Raw genomic sequence first — 25,005 nt, 5'->3', positions numbered from 1 at the left:
AGGCCATGGCGACTTGACATACAATAATTTATATGGAAGTGATTATACAACCAAATAATGTGGTACGTGATAATTTAATCGTTTATCTTTGTTCGGCTCTATGGAACTTTTGTAAAAGAGGTTCTATTGAAACACATGTCTGTAATCTGCTGTCAATTGGTAGAGCGTGACAAGATTAAATACAAAAAATGCTTATCAGGGTAGATATTTTAAGTGCATCAATTGCTTTATGTAACCTTTTTGCCTATAAAAATGCCTGTTATCTGCTAGTGTTGTTAGTTTGTTGAACGAGTATACGCACTGAAAAAGTAAGTATACTAAAACTTAATAAAATAGTATAAAACTCCGCAAATGTACTTAGGTAATTAATTTGTAGTTGAATTAATAGAGTTGTTTGGGCCAATTCAGTAATAATGCTGTTTTCATAAGACAAATGAGAGAGATTGTATTTTTTGGTTCGTCTAATTACTAATTTTTTATGTTTTAATACAGTCCAGCGCTATTTTAAGTAGTCTTATATTTTACAATTTAAGTGGTTGGGTGCTTAAGGTTAGTTACATTTCTAAAAAGTGAGAAAATTTGGTTAGATTAATGACATTCATTAAAATTTAACCCCGTTTTGTGGGAACATTAGTTATAAAAAAATCAATTTTATGGAAAATCCGCAAGTCATATAGAATTATGATATTTCGTTTTAATTAAGCATGTATATATTTAAGAAGTAACTTAATGTTACGACGTTGCGAAAATTACATAAATATAATTTCAACAAAGTTTTACTTATATTTTACGCGTGAATTACTGACAGTACAGGCGTATGCGAAGTTATCCGCACTGCCAGGTTGGTAGCTTCATATGGATAGTATAGTATAGTAGTATAGTAGTTTTATTGTCCAAGTCGACTACAAAAATATACAATTATATTGTACATGTAGTATAGGACTCGTCAAGAATATTAAACATTATTAATACACATTTAAGTACAATCATATACACATAAACAAAAATAATAGTAAAAAACAAATAATGTACATCATATCATAATAATTATACAGTTTTAGCATAATTTTGCAAATAGCACACTCCGAGGTGAGTCATTAGTGGCTAAAATGCCTGGCCTTCTTATTTTGCTTGTATGCGGTGTGGGTTTCCATTTTACTTTGAGGCCAAACACAATTGTTTGAAAACTACCTTACCAGCATTCGGGTAAAACAAGAGTTATAATATAGCTATTTAATAAAAGACCCATTTCAACTATTTTTTTTAGTTATTTATGAAGATGTTTTCATTAACATAATAGAAAAATAGTCTGTTTTTTAATCATTAATAATGTTTAATAATATTTCAGATTAATCATTAGATATAGGAGCATATTGCATTACTGCACCATTTTTACTTAGGTTATGAAATATTTCTGTGCTAGGTATTTTCATATATAATATAAATCTGTAATTATAATGATTTTGTCAGTATGCGGGTGTAATATCACAGTATTGCAGTGTACTGAAACTTTGCTGATTAAGTATTGTTTACGTTTTTTTTCATTACCGTCGCCTAGCGACAACAAGTCCATTATTTGCTCTGTTTACATTCTCAGGATGTTGGTTTGCAAACCGTGTTATGTTTTTAAACCGTATGTAATAACTTTTTAAAAGACATTGACGCTATAAATTTTATTAAAATTAGTATTTTATTAACATTTTCTGTCGTTGAATTCAGTTTCCTTTTGATTTCTCGGCCGGGGCTTCGTGATTGGCCGAGGCTTGCCGACGCCTGTAGCGACGCGCCTGGCGCCGAGCATGATGGGAAATGGAACGTTTCCACCGCTTGGTCCAGTCAGAAGGGGAGCTGAATTGTTGCCCCTTGGAAGGGCAGCCCTTCAGGATTTTTCTGGCAATGGTTTGTTTGTACAGCGACTGGAAGGGCAGCTTATCCAATTTCTGAAAACATGTTTCTTTAAGTTTTTAAATAATCCTGAAAACTTGCCCCTTGGAAGGGCAGCCCATCAGTATTTTTCTGACAGTAGTGTTTTTGAATGGTTGTCTGAATTGTTGCCCCTTGGATGGGCAGGCCTTCAGGATTTTTCTGACAGTGGTTAGTTTGTAAAGCGACTGGAAGGGCAGCCCTTCCAAAAACTTAAAAGTGTATATTTTCGTAATTTTATAATCCTGAATTGTTGCCCCTTGGAAGGGCAGCCCTTCAGGATTTTTCTGACAGTGGTGTTTTTGAAAGGTTGTCTGAATTGTTACCCCTTGGAAGGGCAGCTCTTCAGGATTTTCCTGACAGTGGTTAGTTTAGGTTAGGTTAGGTCACTTTACAAACTAACCACTGTCAGAAAAATCCTGAAGGGCTGCTCTTCCAAGGGGCAAGTTTTCAGGATTTTTTAAACACTTAAAAATGTTTTCAGAGATTGGATGGGCTGCCCTTCCAGTCGCTGTACAAGCTAACCACTGTCAGAAAAATCCTGAAGGGCTGCCCTTCCAAGGGGCAAGTTTTCAGGATTTTTTAAACACTTAAACATGTTTTCAGAAATTGGATTGTCTGCCCTTCCAGTCGCTGTACAAACAAACCATTGTCAGAAAAATCCTGATGCCTGCCCTTCCAAGGGGCAGCATTTCAGTTGCCCCCAACGAGGCCAGTGAGACCCTGGCGGCAGGGATAATTAAAGTGTAATTCGCGTGTGCGATCGCGGTATTTTGTTGGACCGCGACACTTACCAACATTTTGTGGTGAAAATCTTGGCGAAAGTCTACCGCAAACGCCTACAGTGAACTGATCTGCAATTTATTGGTCCAGAGACGGCACCAGGTGGGCCATATTGGAAAGGTCTGTTGTCGCAAATCATAGTGACGCCAGCGCATTTTAGGCCCTTTTTGCACTACGTTAAGGGCCCCGCCCACCCGGGCACACACACGGCGTGCAGAGCTTCGGGAAAAACAACGCGATTTCAAAACTACTCAAGATATACAAGTGGGGTCTGATTACGAAAAGCATTTAAGAGTTCGCTGAGGACTTTTGATTTCGGATAAATTTTTTTAACTGTATTTTTAGAAGAGTTAAAATGGCTAAAACGCGTGTTTTCAGAGTAATTTTTAGGTGTAAAACAACCGGTACAGATTCTTGAAAGCACTTAAGGGACTTGCATTACACCTTTATCTTCATTTCTCGACCGTGTAATGTTACGGTCACCGCTGAGATCTCGCAGTTATCCTGTGACGACGAGAAGACTGCGCGCCAGTCCAGAGGAGACACCGCGCTAGAAGCACCAGCGAGCGTCGCGCTTATCATCCCGCCTCACTAGCACACACACACCCCTGACGAGGCGGGTCACTAACAGTGTGATTTTTTGTTCATTACACGGAAAATAGTGCCAAGTTATAAAGCGAAAACGTGTTTTTATGCCCCTTGGCTTGCTAAGTGTGGTTATTTTCATAACAAACGTAAGTTAACTGAGTTATATAATGGTAAAAAACGAAAACAATTCAAGCAATAATTCTGGAAAATCTTTTGTCCCAGACGTCAAGACTTTCAGAAAAAAAAAACCAGCTTAAAACTTTTAGTTTTAGTATTAAATAGTGAAATTATTGGCAAACATTGGCATTATACAGTTAAAAAAAGGTTTGCAAAAATTATACTCACAAGTGCCTAGTTGCAAACACACGGTGGATTCAGTGTTATTTTACATATAATACATATGTATATGCTTATCAATAAAGGGAATGCCCCACTGTCAAACTTTCGCTTTCAACATCTTCAAAGATTTTGGTCAAATAATGTTGGAGTGTTATGAAGTCACCGAAAAAGTCGTTATCTCGGCCATGTTTATTTGACAAGTTGTATGACTTAAGTTTCCATAAAATATTTTGGAAGTTTGACGGAATCGTGCCAAGCGAAAACGCATATGGTGTCCGTTTCCGAAATAACGAATCTTTTAAATGGCCAAGAACACACTGGCTATTAAAGAGGTCACACAAGTGAAATACCTAAAATAGTTATACTATGAATGTCGTATGGAAAATAATTTTCTATGAAAAAACATATCTTGGTCTATAATTTTTCAAAGTCACAGAACATTATTATTCTTAGCAATGGCGTATGTCCAAAAACTTACATCAAGTCATGCACTCCATTGCACAAATCTTTTAAAGATAACATTTTTTTTATGAAACGAGTATTAATTTAAGTTAAATTTATAGAGGTTTAAAATTTTTATAATGGCACAAAAATCATTACCAGAGCAAAATTTCCATCCAGCACTAAACTGCAAAATTTAAATTTAAAAAAAGAAATTAAAGAATTTTTTTTTAAAGAAAGCTAAGTCCAAAAATAAACTTTTATAGTCTGACATAATTTAAAACCGATTTTAGGTTATACATCCAATTTGTGGAGAAAGTTGAATGTCATTTTTCTTTCCATATTACCTACCCTTCCAAACTCTTATTGAGAAATATACTTGGAGACGAAAATTCGACTATGATACAGGCCCTTAAGTAAACAAAAATTATCATCTGTCTAGATTAAATTTGTGGGTTTTTCAAATAGTTAACAATAGGCTAAAGTACAGTATTCACATTGACAAGAGGATTCAACACAAAAGGTCTCACGTAACTCGGAACATAAAATGTTTGGCGAGATAATGGGGAAGAAAGACAAAATTCATTAACAATAGATTATTAATATTAGAAAATATTTATGCTTGGTTTAAAAAAGAACATTTAAGTTATTTATATAAAGTTCCATTAAAATATTATTTATTTATTAGTTTAGAATAAGAACGAAATTGAAACAGAGGAACACACAGTTTCACAGTGTTAATTAAAGTGTTTTAAGTGTATCATTTATTGCAGAGGATGGAACAACCACGCCATGTATGTGTGATCACCATCTCCGTGATCCTGGCCCTGGTCCACGGGGGACTGGCGCAGGATCTGCGGAACGTGACGGAGCCCAAGACCCCGGAGACCTGCATCTCTCTGAAGGCAAGCGGTGGAGACGACACTGAAGTCATCCAGAGTGCCCTCAACAACTGCACCCAGGGGAAAGCCGTAGCGCTCTCCTCGGGCATATTCAATGCTGGGCACTTCAAGATACCGTCCGGCGTGAGCCTTCTTGTGGACAGCAACGTGACCTTGAAGGCCATACCCAATCCGAGATTATACGGTCCTAGTACTTGCGGGACTCTGAACAGCGTCGGTGGTGGATGCTGGCCTTTCATCGAGATCACTGGAGCTAAGGGGAGTGGGATCTACGGTAAAGGCACAATAGATGGTCAGGGCGACCAGATATTGACGGGCAAAAACCACACGTGGTACGATCTGATAATGAATTCAAGTTCGACCAAACGCCACAATAATCCTCGACTGGTGAAGATTAAGAACTCTGAAGATATAACTCTGTACCAGATCACGCTGAAGAACTCCCCCACCTTTCACCTTACCACCGCCGACACAAACGGCTTCACTGTTTGGGGCATCACTATCAAGGCCCCTGCGAGCGTGGGAAACACAGACGCCATCGACCCGACAGGATCACAGAACGTGACGATCGCCCATTGCAATATAAGTGTCGGCGATGACAACATAGCCATCTCAGCCGAACATGCTCCAGCACGATACATTTCTGTCCTGAACAACTACTTCGGCTCTGGGAACGGCATGTCAATAGGTAGCGGAACGCACAAAGGAGTAAGTGACGTGTTGGTTTCTGGCCTCACACTAAGCAAGACTACCAATGGAATTCTGATAAAGACCGACCGTACTGATGGCGGATTGGTGACTCGCATCACCTACGACAACATTTGTGTTTATGGTGCAGTTAAGCCCATTAACTTGGACATGACATACTTTGGTTTTGTTGGTGCCCGTGAGGCAGAATACCGTAACATAACCTTCAACCATGTGAGAGTGGTCACCAAGGGTACTTACAAATTCAATGGTCTCAGTGCGTCGAACCCAATCATGGTCACGATGAACGATGTACACATTGCTAAAGGTTCTAAATGGCATGCCAAACACATCAACATAACTGGCAATATTTTAGTTGACGCTTCAGGGCATTGTGGATGGGCTGGCAATAATAATTAATTATATTTATGTAAAAATTCTATGGTAAGCAGTCATATTGACCTTATCAAGTTGAAACACCATATCCAACTATATTTCTATTGGAATTATTTTATGAAAATGATATTAATGTATTTTCTTAGTAGAAGTGTAAGGTTATGTGATTTTAATTCAGCAATCGGGTTAATAATTGATCCCGATAGGCCTATGTAGAATAAACAATTGCAGTCTATTCTGGAGATGCTTAGTGAAGTGTGGATGGTGCATATATCATTTAATAGTAGTCTCTTTCATACAATGTGACAACTAGTAACATAATTTGAATCATTCTATTAAGATGTTCATCTCGTTTGTAGCACTGAAGCAATGTCGGTGTAAAATGGTAAAACATATAAAACATGTAAGTGTCAAAGTTTTTATCACAAAATCTAGAAAGTGGTATTTGAATTTTTCTGTATGTTTTCCTGCCTTTGTAAAAAAATATAAACTTTTCAATTAAAAATATACCTATTTTTTAATTACATTGTAAATATTTATCGAAATTTAATTATTTTTAACATATGTTATTATTTTTGAATTTATATGATAATTATAAAATGTAAAAAAATAAAAATAAAATGTGCAGCAAATTTTAATTCTTCCGAGAAGTACTTTTCAAAATTATTGGGGAATGATCGCACGAGGCGCCGGTGTGGGCAGTTGCGGAACTACTTGTATGTATCATTTTATATAACATTCAGTTACATTGTAGTATAGCGCGGGACAGACGTCTTGCGATCTGGGCTGCATAGTTGGATGGAGGAAAGCGCATTGCTCGGAATGGATTCCCAAAGCTAAACAGTAGGAATGGCCTACAATTAACAGGGATGAAAGCCACAAACACAAACCGAACAGTTCCAAAGTTTACCGAAGTAAAAGATTATTAGGTTAGGTTTGGTCAGTGTAATAAATAAAAGTTCTTTTATTTTTTCAAGGGAGTTGGTTAGGTTATCGTTAATAAAATGAAATGTATGTTAGGCTAAGTTAGCATTATTAAAAATAATATAAATGGTGGTTAAATATATAGATCCTAGCAATATGATGTGTTTTTTTTCACGAGCGAACGGTAAACTTCGGATAACTTCGGGAATGTTCGGGTGTAGCTCCCATCCCAATGTACATACAGGCTTCCCAAACAGTGGGCGTCTCGGTACAGTCTGGTCAACATGTTTAACTGTTCTAAAAACATCGGTCATTGTAACGATGCTGGTGCGTGCATATACTAATCGCTCATCTTGTGTTACATAATTTCTAGCCGCCATCTTGTATTACATAAATTCCTCCTGCCATCTTGGATATCATTTCTGTCTGCCATATTGAATTATGTCATTTCCTGCTGCCATTTTTGATTATGTCACTACTGATTAATCCTGTGACTTATGAATTAGAATTTAGAATTTTCACATAGCAGTCGCCATCTTGGATTCAATTTTTGCATACTCTATAATTCCACTTATTTCGCAACCATCTTTTATTACAAAATTTCTGTCTATCCTGTATTACATCATTTCCAATGACAATTTTGTTTTGTATAATTTCTGCCATTTTGTTTTCTATAACTTTCTACCATCTCTGATTTCGTCACTACTAATGAGAACTGGGACTTGAGGATTAGAATTTAAAGTTTTCACATTACCTATATACAGCCACCATTTTGTTTTCTAGAATCTTCCACCATGAGGAATTTAATTTACTAATACTCTATCATTCCACTAATATGCATCCATATTTTTGTTATATCGTAACTGGTAAGATCTGTGGCTTCGGATTTACTGTCGCTATTTCGTTTTCTAGAACATTTATCCATTTTATCTACCTCCATTTTTAATTACAATACGATGCCCCTCATATTGAAAATCTTTAATATTCATCCAAAAATTGGGGAACGAATAAAAAAAGTATGATACATTTTTATAATTTTAATACAATTTGAATAAAAGAGCGCACTTAAGTCATGGATTCCGAAGACCAAAATTCGAACTCGGCGAGGGTAAAAAATAATCTTTGTTCCACAATTCTGAATGCCATCATTTTGAATTACGACATTACACCTACCATCTAGTAATCGAGTGCCCCACTCCTGTGTGTTGCACTTTTCAAGATGGTGAAGTAACCATATTTATTTTGTCTGCTGGTATAAACTATCTTGGAAGACATTTCTGATCGCCATCTTGTTTACATCATTTACTGCTGCCATCTGGGATTACATCAATTATTCCATTCACCATCTTGAACTACATCATCACCTATAACCTATGATATTACCAAGATCATTTTTAATGATGTTACTACCACCATCTTGGATTTCATTTTCCCATGCTCTCTCATTTCACCCATGCGTCCACCATCTTGAATTTCACAAATTATTCCACTATCCTAGATTTAATTTTCCCATACTCGCACATATATATAACCGCCATATTGCATCATATAGTTTATATCCTTAAATTTCTTACTAAATTTTATGTACTATATTTAATTCATGTAAAATATGCCAAGGTGCACTAACTGTCGCAGGCTTCCCAGAGACAGTGTTGAAAATAAGGTCGAAAATTACATAAATGCTTATGATAGTTTCATCCTTATCGACATAAATTATTTAAAGCAAAAAAAAAATATTATGAAGAGCAGAAAACCTTAGGCTAAGTAGCAAAGATTTTAACCACTAGACGATCAGAAGTTTGTGTATAAGAATGATTAAATGTCAAAACTATTAGTCACATACATTTCACTCACTATCTTTGGGATAGTAACCATCCTTACTTTTAAATTTATTTTTTATTGTAATTTTGCTTATACATTTGCTCATTAACTTTCTCTCTACAAGTTATAAGTATACTATTTTAAATGTGAAACATATTTTTATCTATCTCTGTACCAGGGTACTAGAACTAAGAAGTAACATGCAGCATGTTCGAACTAATAATATATTTATTAATAAAGTATATCAAAACATGCACATAAGTACAACAATGCAGATTATTTTCGGTGAATCATATCTTGGATATCTTCTACTTCTTCCCGAAGTCTCCTGAGTCCGTGCAGCACTGCATTCATGTCTATGATCAATGCTTCTTGCATATATATTCTTTCTGCTACAACATCTTCCCGAAATGATAATTTTGAAGGGTCGGTCCCTCTTCGGCAATACCCTCCTTTTATTCTGTAGGTTCCTCTTGCATGGCAGGCGATCCAAGTGTGTGTTCGCTCCATGGCACTGGTGAAAGTACATCTTCATCCATTTTACCTACGGGGGAGCAAATTTATGCGGTAACCAAACAGCTAGCGTTTAAACGGTGGTAACTATCATTTTCGTCACAATGAAGTTCATATTTAGGAAATCAAAGAATTTTTTTTTGTATTGCAGATCATCATTCCAGTGACTTCGAATGTTTTCATCATTTCTGCTTCTTCATTGAGAAATCCATCATCATCATCATCATGGGTGGCAAGTCATCCGTTATTCTTCCTTTTCTGCTTCTTCCGGTTCTGGAGTAAGTCAAATGCTTATCCAGGGTTACAGTGTGGATTTTGTGTACAAGGTGTTCACAAACAACTCTAATGGATTGCATAAATAGCGCCAGTGGTCCCAAAAACCCATACAGAGATGACCAGCATTTTTTTGAAGAAGTGCGAGTTTGTCATAACTCGCAAGGATAACATGGCCAAACAATTATGGCCATTTACTGATGAGATCTGTCAAGCAGCGACTAAAAGTTGCAAGTTCTGCAACAAATTTTTTTTTGTCTCATATTGGAGATGCACGAATACATGGGGTCAGTTAATTCAACCCAGATCGCTAGCTGATAAAACGCAACAGGTGCGAGGAGTTTACAACAGTGGATACTCTTGCAAGACATGATACCAAATGTACCTAATGGCCTAATTATTCCTACACCAGCCAATAGAAGACGATATGCTGCACCCCAGTCTGGTCCGTCGACTGCTCCTGAAGCTAAAGACCAATCTCGACTAATGATAATTGCAGGAGCAGGAGAATCCTCTTAGTTTGGATTTGTAGAGGTCGAAACTGCATTGAGGGGCAACTTAAGAGACCCTCGTGGCAGGAAATAAATCTGAATATATATATATATATATATGTAGAATGTACATACTTATAAGGAATGAAGTCTAACATAATTGGCCAGCTGAATTAAAAAATAGAAGTAAATGGAGCAATCAATTTTAATTTACGGCTGGATTGCCTGTATGGGAAGCCCAAAACCCCATGAAGACCAAGAAGATCAAAGGGAATTTCAGACGAAGAACATCCCACTCTACAAATATTGATTACATTGAAGATGCGGTGACAGACAGCATGGAGAATATCTACCAGGAAGAAGAGTACGAGGGCAAAATATAAAATATATAATTTTTTTTTTTAAGTTGTTCCCAATTTTTGGATGTTAATTATAGGTTTTCAATATGGGGGGTTATCACATCGTAATTCAAAATAGTGGCAAACAAAATGGCGGAAGGTTCTAGAAAACAAAATGGCGACAGTAATGTGAAAATCCTTAATTCGAAGCCACAGATCTCACCGGTTGTGATATAGTAAAAATATGGATATATAGAAGTTTAATGATAGATAATAAGTAAATTAAATCCGACATGGTATAAAATTATAGAAAACAAAATGGCGGTTTTGTATAGGTAATGTGAAAATCTTAAATCCGAATCCTCAAGCCCCAAGTCTCATTATAGTAGTGACGTAATCAGAGATAACAGAAAGTTCTAGAAAACAAAATGGTGAACAGGAATGATGTACCTAATACAAGTTGTTAGACAGAAATTATGGAATACAAGATGGCTGCGAAATTAGTGAAATGATAGAGCATGTGAAAATTAAATCCAATATGACTACTGCAATGTGAAAATCCTAAATCCGAATCCACAAGCCAGAAGGTTCATCAGTAGTGACGTAACCCAATATGGCGGCAGGAAATGACATAATACATGTTGGCGGGTGGAAATTACGTAATACAATATGGCGGCAGTGACATCAGAGGTCAAAGGTCACGAATCCTGAATCCTATGCCTCATGCCTCTGCCCCCGTTTCCCCTAAATCTAACTACTCTTAAGATATTTTAGCGTTCTGTCGCCAATAAGATAGTATAGAATTTTGTTGTCAGTAAACATGTTTATAGAAATTATTCGTGGCTATATCGTTTGTACGATTTTCCATAAAAAAAAGAATGGCGTTGCTATGATGGTTATTCTATTAAAAATACTGATGGCATTGCTTTGTAGATGTAGATAGTTGTTCATTTTTTTTTCGGGGATTGAAAATTAAAAGTTTCAATTTTTCGGAATTTTTACGTCTGTTACGGGACGATATCTACCTCCTGTAACAATTACAATGTTCTATCTCGTCGGGAAGTGGGTTAGAATTTGAATGGATGTAATAGTGAGTAAGTCAGTCAGTTAGTCGCACAAGTGTATGTATATGTATATGCATATATATATATATATACACACACATAATATTTGTGTTCGTGCGCGTTCGTTTGCAATAGAAAGTGATCGTTGACATAAAAATGACTTCGTTAATTCAACTGTATAATTTTTGAGGTGACAACGTCTAATAAAACGATGAACGCCGGCTGCACGCACGAAAAAGTGTCCCGTTACGCACATTGTCCCGTAACGCTGTGTCCCGTTACGCTCATTGTACGCTTGCGCCGCATCTATCTCTCTTCCACTCGATTGGAACAACCATCGATTTGACTTTTTCGAGGCACATTGAACTTGAAACACTCCCATTCGTTTCCTACTTTTCCTAACATCGATCTATCCTTAACAGAATAACACAGATTGGAAGAAGTTAAATAGCAAACATGTATAGAAGTTATAGTTAAAATAATCTGTTCGTTAAAGTATTAAACATATTTGAATTAATGAGTGCAAATAAAAGTAAATTTATCAATTAAATTGTAGATTTCATTTCACTCCTTTGTATCCATAAAAAAGTGATAATTCAATAAAAATGATTCAATTTTATTCATAAAAGTATGCTATAATTTCATCTATGTTTTGTTATGACGTTGTCACGTTAAACTATCGTCCGTAAACCGACTTTACAGACAACCAATTTTTTTCATAAATTAGTAGTATTCATCTTAATCACAAATTAAATTTTGTTAGACGTGAAAAAAAAATTCAGCAAGTAAACGTTTATTTCACAGTATACAAACATATATATGCTTGTATATAATTAAGCTTTTTCCACGTTTACAAGACACATTCAATAACCCTTCCAATTTTCCAAACATAGAAATTATTTTAGAAAAAATTAGGCTACTACTCGGGTAACCACACTAACACTAAAAAATAAATATGTGTTAATACTGCTACTGATACACATTTTTTAATGCAGCGATTGATTCATTAGACAATTTTCTTAACTGCTTTTTATTTAATTTTTTTTTTAGTTTCTCAGTTTAAAATACAATTTTGTCCAAGATTAATACGTATCTACAATTAAAGTCGATTTACAACAGTGGAATGAAATAGACATGGCTTGCCTATTAAAGTAACTTAATTTATTAACATTCGTTTTAAAGTAAACAAAATTTCTTCGAGGTATTTTAGGGCAAGATAGAATTTTACAGCCAGGACACTTATAAGTAAAACATTGGAACCAAATAAGCTACTGTAAAGTAAAAATTATGGTCTGATTTCAATGAAAATAAACCAAGCATGATTAGTAGAAAATTACACAAACCGATTTTATTTCATTAATTTTATTTACTTTAATTCACTTTTATTTATACAATTATGTCAAATTTATTCTGTGTTAAATTACCCAGAGAGTAATACCATTCAATGGTAACACTATATTGTAAACTATGGTGCTATTTATATTAGGAGAGAGAAAATCTAAATTTTGTTTGTGAGATATGAAATTTTGTCTATTGATTTTTATGCTTGGAATGTTATTTAAAAGGAACTAAACTAAAAAAAAAATAATGGAGCACGATACATTTTAATGCTGTAGATAAGCATCAAGAATTATTCAAGTGTGGATGTATTGGTGCTAAGAAGATTATCCAGTACAAGACAGTGCAAGTGCTAATCCAGCAACGAACTTATGTCTGATCTGTTTATGCCTGATGACGATCACATGTCAGTTTCCGAAACGTCACAACTGTTTGTCGTAGGAAGCCAACTGTGTCCACCTGTGCTGTGAGCTTTGTGTTGCCCAGAATGTGTGTTTCAGTTTCATCGCTGGTTCGCTGCGACGTTGCGTTGTCATCTGTTTTATCATCGTTGTATTCGTCTGTCTATCGCTGTGTTGTCGAATATTGTTATTTGTCTGTTCTTTTTGTTCTTGTTACAACCAGGGCAGCAACTAGAGTCTCTGGCACCCGGGGCATGAATGGATTCATGCGCCCCCCCTCTTTTTTTGCACATACCACACCAATAAAGTGGGGGGTCTGGGGGCCCTCCCACGGAAAAAATGGTGCTATTTAAGCATTTTCGGTACCTACATGTAACAGAATCTGTGCTACTGTAACTTCCATGCAGGAACCCACTAGTAGGAATTACAATGCAAGCGATTTCGGCGCCCCCACAGCTTTGCGCCCGGGGCGTATGCCCCGCTTGCCCCCCCCCCCCCCCCCCCTAGTTGCGGCCCTGGTTACAACTGTGTTCGTCTGTGCCGTAGTAGTTTATCCTGCTATTTACTTCACTGGCATTCTCTCTGTGCTGTCTCCTATGTGTTTAACATTAGCCATCGGCTGATTCCGAATGGTTTTCTGTGTGTTTGTGCATTAATATTTCTTGTTCATTTTTGTGGTTTCTCCAATGACATAAAGTTAAAACCAGCAATGGTGCATGTCCATGAAAATATTTTGAATCATTGTTTGCAGTCATGTTAACCGTGGTCGCTGCTTATGATACATACACTGGCACCACAGAACATTTTCTGGGCACATATTTGTGTTGTCCGAAGATCATCGCCACTATCGTCATGAAAACTGATTGAGAACTGGTCCATTGCCATGTCTATTTTGCAATCCCTCTTCCAGTAGGTAATCATTTTATAATTTTTCAACACGATTGCAGTAGCCAACCCAGTCATGCTTTGTTACGGAGGAAGAGCATCCAGTGCGTGCGTCCGAAGTGCTTGCGCGGAAAACTCTCCCACGGTATTACATTCCCGAATGCACCTCTTTATCTTCGCCCACGCTAATTCTATAACGATGAACTCGCAAATGCATGGTGAGAGTCGAATGACATGATTTACTGCATTTTTTTATAAGTCGATCAGCCCGAAAAATTGTTGCTTTGGTTTGTGTTTTTCTACTAGTTCCATAAATAGATATTTCAGCAATTTTTACATCACACTTGACACATCTCGCGTTTTGTTTTTTGTACTGTATTTTGAAAGAGGCTTATCTTATTGTTTGAAGTGGTAAAGTGGTATGGTGCATTGTCCATCTCTACAGCAGTAGAGGGCGGCAAGTTTGCTAAAACACGTTCGGACAGCCGTTTTTTAAAAATATGTATAATTTCAGATTGTCGTACTTGACTTGTACATCAATTATTCCATCCTGGGAGAATTCCATGTATTGAACCAACATGAACCAACCTCCTTCTTTGCATTTCCTTTAGTTATTCCCGTTACGTCATTTTTTGCGTTTCCAGTATTTTTGGAATATGATATTAGTTTCCACCCACAACCTTCAGACCTATTCTGTCTAATTTGAATGAGGTAGGTACTTGTGTTCAACTTTCTTCAGCGCAGGGCCTTAATTTCTTGCATGTCACTTTATTTTAATTACAAGTTAGTTCCAACCTCATAGTATATATGTTTTCCCATGAAGATTTCTGTATTAAATAAATCAAGTTTTAAGGAAAAATAAGATGTACATATGCTGCTTCAAATCAATCGGTAATATGACCAACAAATACACAATAATTTTTTTTTGCATTAATTGTGTTTGTTACCAGTCTTAGCCAGAAAACTCCTTTTTTTTTTTTTTTTGGGATGATGTTTTGAAATATTACTTATTTGGTTCCGTGTTTTAGTGCACGATCACAAACAATATGATCGACTTTTGTTAAACATGTCACGTGTCTTGCTTGACGTTTAAAATGAAGACCCGTATGTTTGTCACTCCATTTGAACCTTCGCGTAGCTTGAGGATGACCTGTGGTGGTTTCTGGTGACCACGATGGTTAGCGCTCTCGGGTCTTAATTGCCGGGAAGCCTTCATTTCACAGCCGAGATAGCCACACCCGAAGTTCCCCGAAGTTCAAGCTCACGTTTTTTCCCCGTTCTATCTCATTGTATAAACCGGTGTGGCATTACATTTTGCGGTCGATTAGGATAGGTTAGCTACATTATAAATACTTTAAAACATTGTTGATGGTTGCTTATATTAGGTACGTATAGCTACATTAAAAATACTGTAAAATCATTTTATGGTTGCTTAGCAAATAACTTTTTAATATATAGCTATCCAGGGATAGGAAACTGTTTACATGATTTCACAGTATCTTTATTGTAGCTATCCTAACCAAATCAACCGTCCACGATGTTTTAAAGTATTTATAATGTAGCTAACCTAACCTAATTGACCATTAGTTATCACGAGTTACAATGAACCAAAAAAAAAAAAAAACCGAAAATGCACGATGGGACGTTTGGCTCTCTCGTCTGTGAAAAGAAGGCTTCCCTTAATTGCCGCTAGACTGTGGTCCATGTCAAAGTTGACAGTCGGATATTTGGTTCATTCGTCGATTCTTGTTACTGAGGGTGTTTATTTATTAATTCGTTTTAATCCTATATATATTGATAGATCATTATCATTAATATTGATTTCATTAATTACTATATTTATATATGGTATTTGTGCTGATTTTGAGTTTGATTTAAAAAATATGTATTTCTTTATCTACATTAAGACAGGTTTAATAATATATATAAGTATATTTGGTCATTTGGTTATATTTATTTGGCTTTATTAACTGATGATTTATTTTAAGGCTTTATTATTTTATGTGCTCAGGAGTTATTATTTATTCATTTAAGGATTGTCAGGATATTCGATATATAGGTTTGGTTGGCTGTGAATCGCAACGTGATCTATAATGGTACTGCCGACCAGGGAAAAGGAAAAAAAAAAGGGGGGGGGGGTTGTCAGGGGCGGCGTAGTTTCCGGAAACAACAGACCGTTAAGGTGGGTTTACGATTGATTTCCTTAAGAATTATAACTTAACATCGAGCACACGATTAAGTCAAAACTACATTTTCCAGTTTATGATTGACATAGAAGTCGTTAATTCTAACTAATCACAGCACAAAACACATGGTCGGCCATTGTTCGAAACGGAGAAGCAGGTTTGAAATAGGTTATTGACAAATGGGATATCTATTTTTCGAAATGGATGATGATTACAAATGACAAATATACGAATTCTAACCCAAAATACTGCCTCGCTCGGTCCAATAATAAGACATAAACTTCCTGTTTTTTGTTATTGGTCGTTTCCCTTAAGTCTTAACGAAAAATATAAAATATAACCATTTCTGTTAAGTCTTAAGTCATCATATAGTTCGCACACGACCCGTCAAAATTCACACACGACAATCATAAACCATTCCACTAGTTTACATAGCGTCATATGGTAAGTACACGACTAAGTCTTAAGTCTTAATTCTTAATTTTCAATCGTAAACCCACCGTTAGCCCCGCCTTCCAGAAAATAAAGATGGACGCCATCCCCGAGACCAAGGGGTCGGCTGGATGCATGTCGCACTCCCGTGCGATGAAGGCCGTTGTGACTGCTGTCGCTCGCTCCAGGCTGCTTCTGAAACTCCGTTACTACTCTTTCGCCATCATCTCTCGCAGTCGCCATCTTGCTAGGAACTGTCCTCGCTGATGAATAACCTCCGCAACCACTGACAATGAGAGAAAAAAAAGGAACGTTCGACTGCGCCGACAAAGTACATATTTGTTGAGCTTTCTTGACGATCCCATCCCAGTTGCTATGACGTTGCGTCGTAGTGTTGCCAAGTGAAGAGAGAGAGAGGGAGAGTATTTCACTTTAAATACGAAAGAGAGAGAGAGAGAGAGTGGTGGTTTCCCCAACTCGTCCTGGTGATATGCAAGGGATTTAGAGAGCCCAGCTTTTGTTTGAATTGAAATAAAATTCATATGACTGAAGATAAATGTGGCTGGAATGGTTTTCCAGAATAAGCAAAATCGGATTGTTAGGATATGGTTTACAAAAGGCACTGAAATATTGTAGCCATGCTAAAAAAAAGTTCTAAATTTATGTAGCCCCACAGTAGATAATAATAAATGATTCTTGCACTCTAGCGGGTAAAACTTAAGCTAATATGGCAGTAACGCACTCTAGCAGACCAAAACACGATGGTGACCTCTAGCAGACGATAAATAACCAGATGGCGGACATATCATACTAGCTGGTTTTATATATATATATATATATATATATACACACACACATACACACCTTGGTATTAGTGGTGGGTGGCCAGTCTGCCAGCGGCTTCCGTAGAGGAAGGATCAGTCACCTTTTTTGCCCTCGCCGAGTTAGAATGGAGGACTCCACGACATAAATGCGTTTTTAAAAATAATAGTTTATTAAATTTTGATTTATTATTTTTTTTATAAATTTTAAAATTTTTCCTGATTTCCCAGCATAAAAATTACGGATTTTCAAGATGGCGGCCGTAATAAAAACATTAGGGAGCGGATCATTCGTTTCCTAGATGGCGGAAAGTACTAGAAAATAAAATGGCGGATTCAAGATGGCCACCGGGTTTAAGGTTAAGGTCATCCATGATGGCCGCCGTGACGTCACAATCCAATATGGCGGTCGGTACCTCGGCACCAAGAATCACGCCCTGAAGCCTGGTGCCGGAGCTCCTATAGGCCTACTATTAACATACTTGTGAATGTTAATGACATTTGATTTTGACAGCTCCCTTGGCTCTTCGTAAACCAATGGTAGCGTCATGCGTAGAGTACAATAATGGGTCTAGATTATATCTAACATATGTGGTTTCATTTCATAGTGGTAAGAGGTTGGGAAAAAAGCTTTGCAATCTTTACAGTGTTAATAATTGAAGTCCCACGTTGATAGCAAATTATTTTATAATGAAGTTTAATGCTGATTCCTTTATTTATTGATGTAAATATTTTTAGGTATTTCCTAGCGAGTTACTTTAAAGTTATCACATAAACTTCTAGCATGAGCCTTTATATATTTATGGTTGGTTTTGCTGGTCAGTTGCTGACCAGAGCGAATTCAACTCTACACAAATACTATAGTCATCGAGTTAGGAATTGTCAGGTGACGGCATGCATTGAAGTCAATTTCGCTATATTTTTCCAACCAAAACATTTCTGGCTAGTATGTGTGTATTATAACCTAGTCGTTAAAAACAACCACTTTCACAAAGAAATAGCATTAAAACTGTTTCCACAATGCGAAATATTACAATGCCAATATTTTGGGCGACTAAACCAATATGTCGCTCTAGTTAGCTGAAACAGGAGGAGGGGGGGGGGGGGACTGCTTCACAAACTTACCAAGTAACACTGTAGACATGGCCACCCCCTGACTATAGTATTTGCATTAGAACACCCACTCCGTAGACTAATACCTCCATGGTTTATTCCTTGTACTAATGTTTATTTCTCTTTATTTCTTGGCTTGCTCGGGCTTGGAAGTAAACATGCATGCTCTATGGTTTCACTTCTTTTGTTAATTCTCCTGGGAAGCCATTTCGTTTGGAGGAAAAAAAAATTCTCAGTTTAAGGTGAGCAATTAAACTTTTTTAGGCTCCTTTTATTTTCAAAATTTTTAGTTTTTTTTTTTTAAACTAGAAAATCAATAGTTCAGGAAACCATGGCTGACACATCCTGTGACAATAAGGCCCTTATCAAAACATTTCAAGACATGATAGATTGTTTCGAATGCAGGTGAGTTACTTCTGGTTTACGGTTATACGATCGACCGTGGTTGTAAACTTTTAAAAAGTAGACTGCATTTGCTGCCTTTTTTTTTCACCCCATTTGTCAGCTAAGAGTTACCTGTAAGAATTAGTCGTCCCTAAAATGTGACTATGTGCGTATACGAGATTAATGGTTTATAAAGTTCGATGGGAATATTACAGGCGAAGACATTGTCACTGATAATTCTTAATCACTCGATCGGAAACTCACATTTAGCTTCTTCGTCTATGTTGCCCACACTGATATAGGAGGTCAACATCAAAATAGCTCAGTACCGGTACTATGGGTTTGAATTATTCGTTTCATTAGTAATACAGTGCCTAACAAATGTTTAAGACCACAAGCTTATTTAATATAAAATTACCCTAGTTTTTTAAATTATTTTAGTTATATTGTGAATATTCATATCTATCCAGAAAGATTGCGACATGACAATTAGTTTTCAATATACAATTAATTTTCGATACTTATTTTAAAATCTTCATTATCAAAAAATTTGAAATACGAAACTATTTAGTTGATTTCAGTATCAATTTTTCCCCAGTATTTTGAAATATATATATAAACATAAATAAAATATAAACATTATTATTCCGCCGATATATTTTTATTTTATTATTATTATTTTACTATTTATACATTTACATTATATGCAGCCTTTTCCTGAACAAGAATTTCTGCAGTCGATGGACTTTGAACACACCACAACGAAAATGCAATTTATTTGGTCTCATTAAAATTTTCTCAATTGCACTTTTCCAACTGTAAAGATTGAAGTCTTTTCCTAACTTTGTAATCCACCCGTTCTACTCGAAAAAAAATTGTAGAATTCTACAGTTTTTGCTATTGCGGACATGGTTTTCAGAGTAATTTTTTTTTGATCCATCCAAACATGCAGTCTGGTGGAATGAACGAATTTACAGGTATTTGGAAAGTCAGTTGATGTGAGGGGCATTGCTTGGGCATCATGGCTGTGTTTTTATTTCATCCTCCCCTTACAAAAATCAGCAAATAGGTGCACTATCTCCTTGAGTTTTTTTAGTCCATTTAATTTAATTTATGATACACAGCAGATGCCATTTCCGACTACCCTTAATATCTGCCTGTCTCTGTGCAAGTGTAAATGAGAATTTTTCTGCAGGCTGTCTGTCTTTTGATGCACCCCCAGTCACTTGTTCAGGCCACTATGATTTAATAGGCTATATTTCGTAAAAATAAGTTGTATCACAGTCGAAAGACAGTGTCTGGCGTGGACCTGATTTCTGCAGGAGAAGGTGACTATCGTCTGATGTGTCGGAGATGTAGCCGGTTCTAGTTATCTGAGACACGATCCAACAGGTCAACGGAATGGGTGCATGGAAGCGAACACATGCCTCTCCGCACCAAGTGGCAATCCTCTGCCTCCACGTGGGCACCGCTGTGGGGGGAGAAATCGCGGTGACTATTGTTGGAATGGGTAGCCTCAACCTCTAGTCATAGCATCGCCTTAACTAAAGAGGACAATTCCGGGCGTAACCCTGCCGCAGCGCATCCTCAATTGCATGGTATGGGACCATAAATTGTGAATTGGCTGAATCTGCAGGCGACAGCAGATGTGACTCAGAACCTTCTCGGGGGTTCGACTGCTGAGCCCTGGTGGTGAAACCCAAAGACCGGTCTCACCATGAAGAGCCCAATGGTCTAGCACGTTGTAGGCAGGGCCAGGTACACCCGGGTTAACGGCTGTAAGCCCCTGGGCTCGGCATGGGTTGGCTGGGGCGAGACCGAGACAACTTCGAAGTCTTCCAGCGTGCGGTGAGAACTGCACTGATGGGTAACCTAGACACCACCTAAGTTGGTACTAGTGCAGGATGATCCTTCTTGTGAATGGTTCCCCGCTGAAGTTTCCTTAAGTGGCCCAGGATTAGTTTGGGTAGGTCTCGCACTGGGTGGTGGTGCTCCTATCACCTGGGAGGGTTCCCTATGCCTGTGAAGATATGACGTGATGAGCGGTGATACAGCTCCGGCCACTAGCCTGGACAGCTATGAGAGTTTGGATAGGCCTCCATTGGCCCACGAGTTTTCTGTGAGACTGATGGGTCCCATAATGATGTAGGAGATCGGGGCTGGCTACAGCAGTGCTGACATCGTCTTCAGGGATAAGGAAGCAGTCAACTATCTGGTCAACTGAGTGAAGCAGGGGGCCGAGGTGGTGACTATGCTGGGATGGGTAGCATCAGCCTCTGGTCATAGCCGAAGATCTAACTGCTTTCCCGATTGTGTATATGGTATAACCATATCCATGCCCATGGGGGGCGCCAGGGCGGAAAGTGTTAGGGTAAGAACGCTGGGTTACCAAAGGAAAGTTTGGGAGCAACTCCCCCCCCCCCCCCCCTTCCATGAATGTACTCAAGTCAAAATATAATGTTATTTGATTTATCTAGATATTTTTTCAACAGTAAAAACAGGGAATTAGCATGCCTTTTTCTATAGCTACCTATGTCATTTCTATTGGACTTGATTATTTTTTTCCCTTGTTCTGTAAACATTTAGAACACCTTTCAACTGCAGATGAATTAAAACTATGTTTACTAGGCTATATTATTTCACAAACACATTCATAAAGTATTCATTCTGTACTTTCATTGTCTCATCAGTGCATGAACTATTGAAGGTATACTATGTAGGCTTTTAATAGTCAAGTTAATGACCATAAACTGCTTACCAGTACTGGTATTACGACAGTAATGTGACTAGTAGCACAAGAAACTCAATAAATGCTTCCTCTGACCTTATTTGCTCTTCATGTTTATGCAAATTTTAATCAACCCCCGTGTGACTCTTGGCACATTTGTCAATGTGAACATAAATCCTTTACACCCTCTTTACACTTGACTTAGTTCAGCCTCGCTCAATGATACTGTTTTGTGTGTCCACAGCGGCATCATCTCATCATCAAGTAAGGCGGAGAAGCAGCCCACTATCAGGAGGGAGACCCACACAATTTGCACACCCCTGCAAGTGGTTCGCTGCCCGCCGCCCCCGCCCCCGAAACCCATCATCATGAAGACGACAACTGTGTGCATGCCATGCTGTGCGCCGTGCCCACCATGCGGTCCATGCCCGCCGTGTGGCCCATGTCCTCCGTGCAGCCCATGCCCACCCAGTCCGCCGTGTCCTCCTTGTCCGCCGTGTGTTGCTTCCTGCGGCCCATGTCCCCCATGCCCGCCCTGCTGTCCAGCCCCTCCTGCTCCTTCATGTGGGCCATGTCCTCCATGCCCACCATGCCTCGCTTCTTGCTGCCCGTGTCCTCCATGCCCTCCCTGCTGCCCCGCCCCTCCTGCACCTTCGTGTGGGCCATGTCCCCCATGCCCACCATGCCTCGCTTCTTGCTGCCCGTGTCCTCCATGCCCTCCATGCTGTCCAGCCCCTCCTGCTCCTTCGTGTGGGCCATGTCCTCCATGCCCGCCATGCCTCGCTTCTTGCTGCCCGTGTCCTCCATGCCCTCCCTGCTGCCCCGCCCCTCCTGCTCCTTCGTGTGGGCCATGCCCTCCATGCCCGCCATGCTCCCCTTGCTGCCCACCAGCATGCTTCCCGTGTCCCCCATGCCCGCCTGGCCCTCCTTGCATGCCCTGCAGCCACCCGCAGATCTGCGGGCCCAAGAAGGTGGAGACACTGCCTTACAACAACGTGAGTATTGTCCTGAGTCATCACAAAGTTGTCACACTGTTCTGTAAGGTATTTCTGAAGTGAAACTTCTTTGGGCGCAATGTGAGCCGTGACCCTGCGTAGTGAGTGTAGGCTATGCCACTAGTAGTATACAAATGTTCCTACGGGCCCTAGATTCTGGATTAAGAGCAGAGGAGCCGACCACCATATTGGATTGTGACATTATGGCGGCCTTCACGAATGACATTGACCATAGACCTCGACCATCAAAATTTGTCGAAAATAACTCAAAATTTGTCAACAATTCGTCAAACTCCGTCAAAATTACCAAATTTTTTTAGAAACATTTTCAGCCAATAATTTAAAAAAAATTAAAAATAGAAATTCTTTATTCTGAGTATTCTTGTTTTGAGGGAAAATTTCTAGTTTTCATTCCTTAAAAATTTAAAAATTTGAAATTCGTAAAAAAATCAATTTTTTTTTAGAAGGAACCAAAAATTCCGCAAAGCAACTTAAAGTCCACATCTGCAAGCCGCTTTTAAGCCGCCGAGGTCATGACCTTGGCCTTGACCGTAAACATGAAATTATTTTTAAATTCAGAGAAAATTAAAATTTAAAATAGCTTAATTCAAAATTTTAATTACTTAATCGATTTCGGTCCTCTGTTCGCTTCCCAGTGAGAGTAAGTAAACATGTAATTTATATATAAAAACTTTAAAAAGTTTAATTACAATTTCTAAAAAAAATAATGAACTTGCTGACATCACACCCGCCATCATGAATTATAATGTAATCATTGATATTATCGTTATGGCCGCCATCTTGGAAAACCGTAATTTTTATACCAGAAATTCAGAAGAAATATTAAAATTCATAATAAACAGTAATTAATAAAATATTAATAAAAATATCCATCATTTTGAATTACGATGTAATCGTTGCATTTATCATATGGCTGCCATCTTGTAAATATGTATTTTTATCTCAAAAATTTGGGGAAAAATTAAAATTTTATAAAAATTTTAATAAAATAGAAAAAGAACACTTAAATCATGGTGTCCTCGGTTCGTACCCATTGAGGGCAAAAATAATGAAGCTAATATGAAGCGTGTAAAAATGGTAACTTACCTTCCTACACGGAAGTCAACAGCACACTGACCCCTTTACCCTTTACCCTTTACTTACTCTATGCACTGACCTCCGACCACTAATGCCAAGGTATATATTTCCAGCTACCTTGACAACATGTCCACCATCTTGTTTTCGCCTACTGGAGGCCGCCACTTTGTTTTCGTCTGCCAGAGGGTGCTACAGTCATGTTATAATTTTTACAAATTGGAGTGCCGTAATTATTTATTGCCAGGACACCTTCCATCTTTACATTTGGTCGCCATCTTGGATATCTGTATTTATTTATCTATAAATTCGGGGAAAATTCCAAAAGGTTTTTTTAATATGCTGGAATAAATATACTAATTGATTCGACTAGTTCCTGTCCTTGGTTCGATACTTGATCGAAGACAAAAAAAAATTGTTTTACATTAAAAAATTTATTTAATATAAGAAGATTACTTTCTTAATCTACCAGACTCCAGTAAACTGGTAATGACATATTGAATGCCATCTTGGAAATTTGTATTTTTTAAGCTAGAAATTCGGGAAAAAGTAAAAAATTCATCAAAAGACCAGTATACATTTATTGATTTATTCGATCGTTTACAGTGCTTGGTTCGATCCTTGCTCGATCAAAAAAAAACATATTGAAGGTAAAAAAAATTCGTATTTAATCAAATATGGTGGAAAGCCCTAAAATAGGCTTAAATTCCTCTACTACCATCCTCCAGTAAGCCGATAATGACATATTGTACGCGATCTTAGAAATACACAATATCTGACCTAGAAATTCGGAAAACATTCCAAAAATCATCAAAAAAAAATATTTATGTAATATTGACTCCATATGTTTCAGTCCTTGGTTTGATTCTCGGCCAGAAGTAAGAGTAACTAAAGCTTCAAATAAATTTTAAAGTCTGTTTTCCATTACCTTTGGTGAAGTTTATTGATCGTCCACTCTACAAAAAACGATTCTATACAAGATACCTGTCCGACGATATAAATATGTGTCGCTGTGCCTACCACAGAAGTCTAATTTTCCGATACTTGGAATACGTTCCATGTCTCGAAAAACATTTTTTAACAGGCAATGTCCAGTATTGGGCGTTTAACCCAGACATCTCCGAGCCATGAGACCAGTCCTGTC

At 37.7% G+C, this 25,005-nt stretch overlaps 2 protein-coding genes across 4 annotated transcripts in view; both read left to right on the top strand.

The window, feature by feature from the left end:
* Nucleotides 1–274: 274 nt before the first annotated feature.
* On the top strand, nucleotides 275–6,566 carry LOC134539093 (endo-polygalacturonase-like). The gene is made up of 2 exons (XM_063380824.1): nucleotides 275–308; nucleotides 4,848–6,566. The coding sequence occupies exon 2, from the start codon at nucleotides 4,851–4,853 to the stop codon at nucleotides 6,081–6,083; it is 1,233 nt and encodes a 410-aa protein (XP_063236894.1). The 5' UTR covers nucleotides 275–308; nucleotides 4,848–4,850; the 3' UTR covers nucleotides 6,084–6,566.
* A 12,226-nt stretch (nucleotides 6,567–18,792) lies between these two features.
* The window catches only part of LOC134538850 (putative proline-rich protein 21), a 39,531-nt gene continuing 33,318 nt past the window's right edge, over nucleotides 18,793–25,005 (top strand). The window contains exons 1-2 of one of the 3 annotated variants that reach the window (XM_063380399.1): nucleotides 18,793–18,901; nucleotides 22,016–22,766. In XM_063380399.1, the coding sequence (XP_063236469.1) occupies nucleotides 22,166–22,766 (601 nt within the window). In that variant the 5' untranslated portion in view covers nucleotides 18,793–18,901; nucleotides 22,016–22,165. Of the gene's footprint in view, nucleotides 19,065–22,015; nucleotides 22,767–25,005 lie in introns of all 3 variants that reach the window. The other 2 variants (XM_063380400.1, XM_063380398.1) reach the window with 2 other exon arrangements.

Source organism: Bacillus rossius, chromosome 14, assembly GCF_032445375.1.
Source record: "Bacillus rossius redtenbacheri isolate Brsri chromosome 14, Brsri_v3, whole genome shotgun sequence".
Taxonomy (NCBI): domain Eukaryota; kingdom Metazoa; phylum Arthropoda; class Insecta; order Phasmatodea; family Bacillidae; genus Bacillus; species Bacillus rossius.
This window is presented reverse-complemented; position numbering and strand designations above follow the sequence as displayed.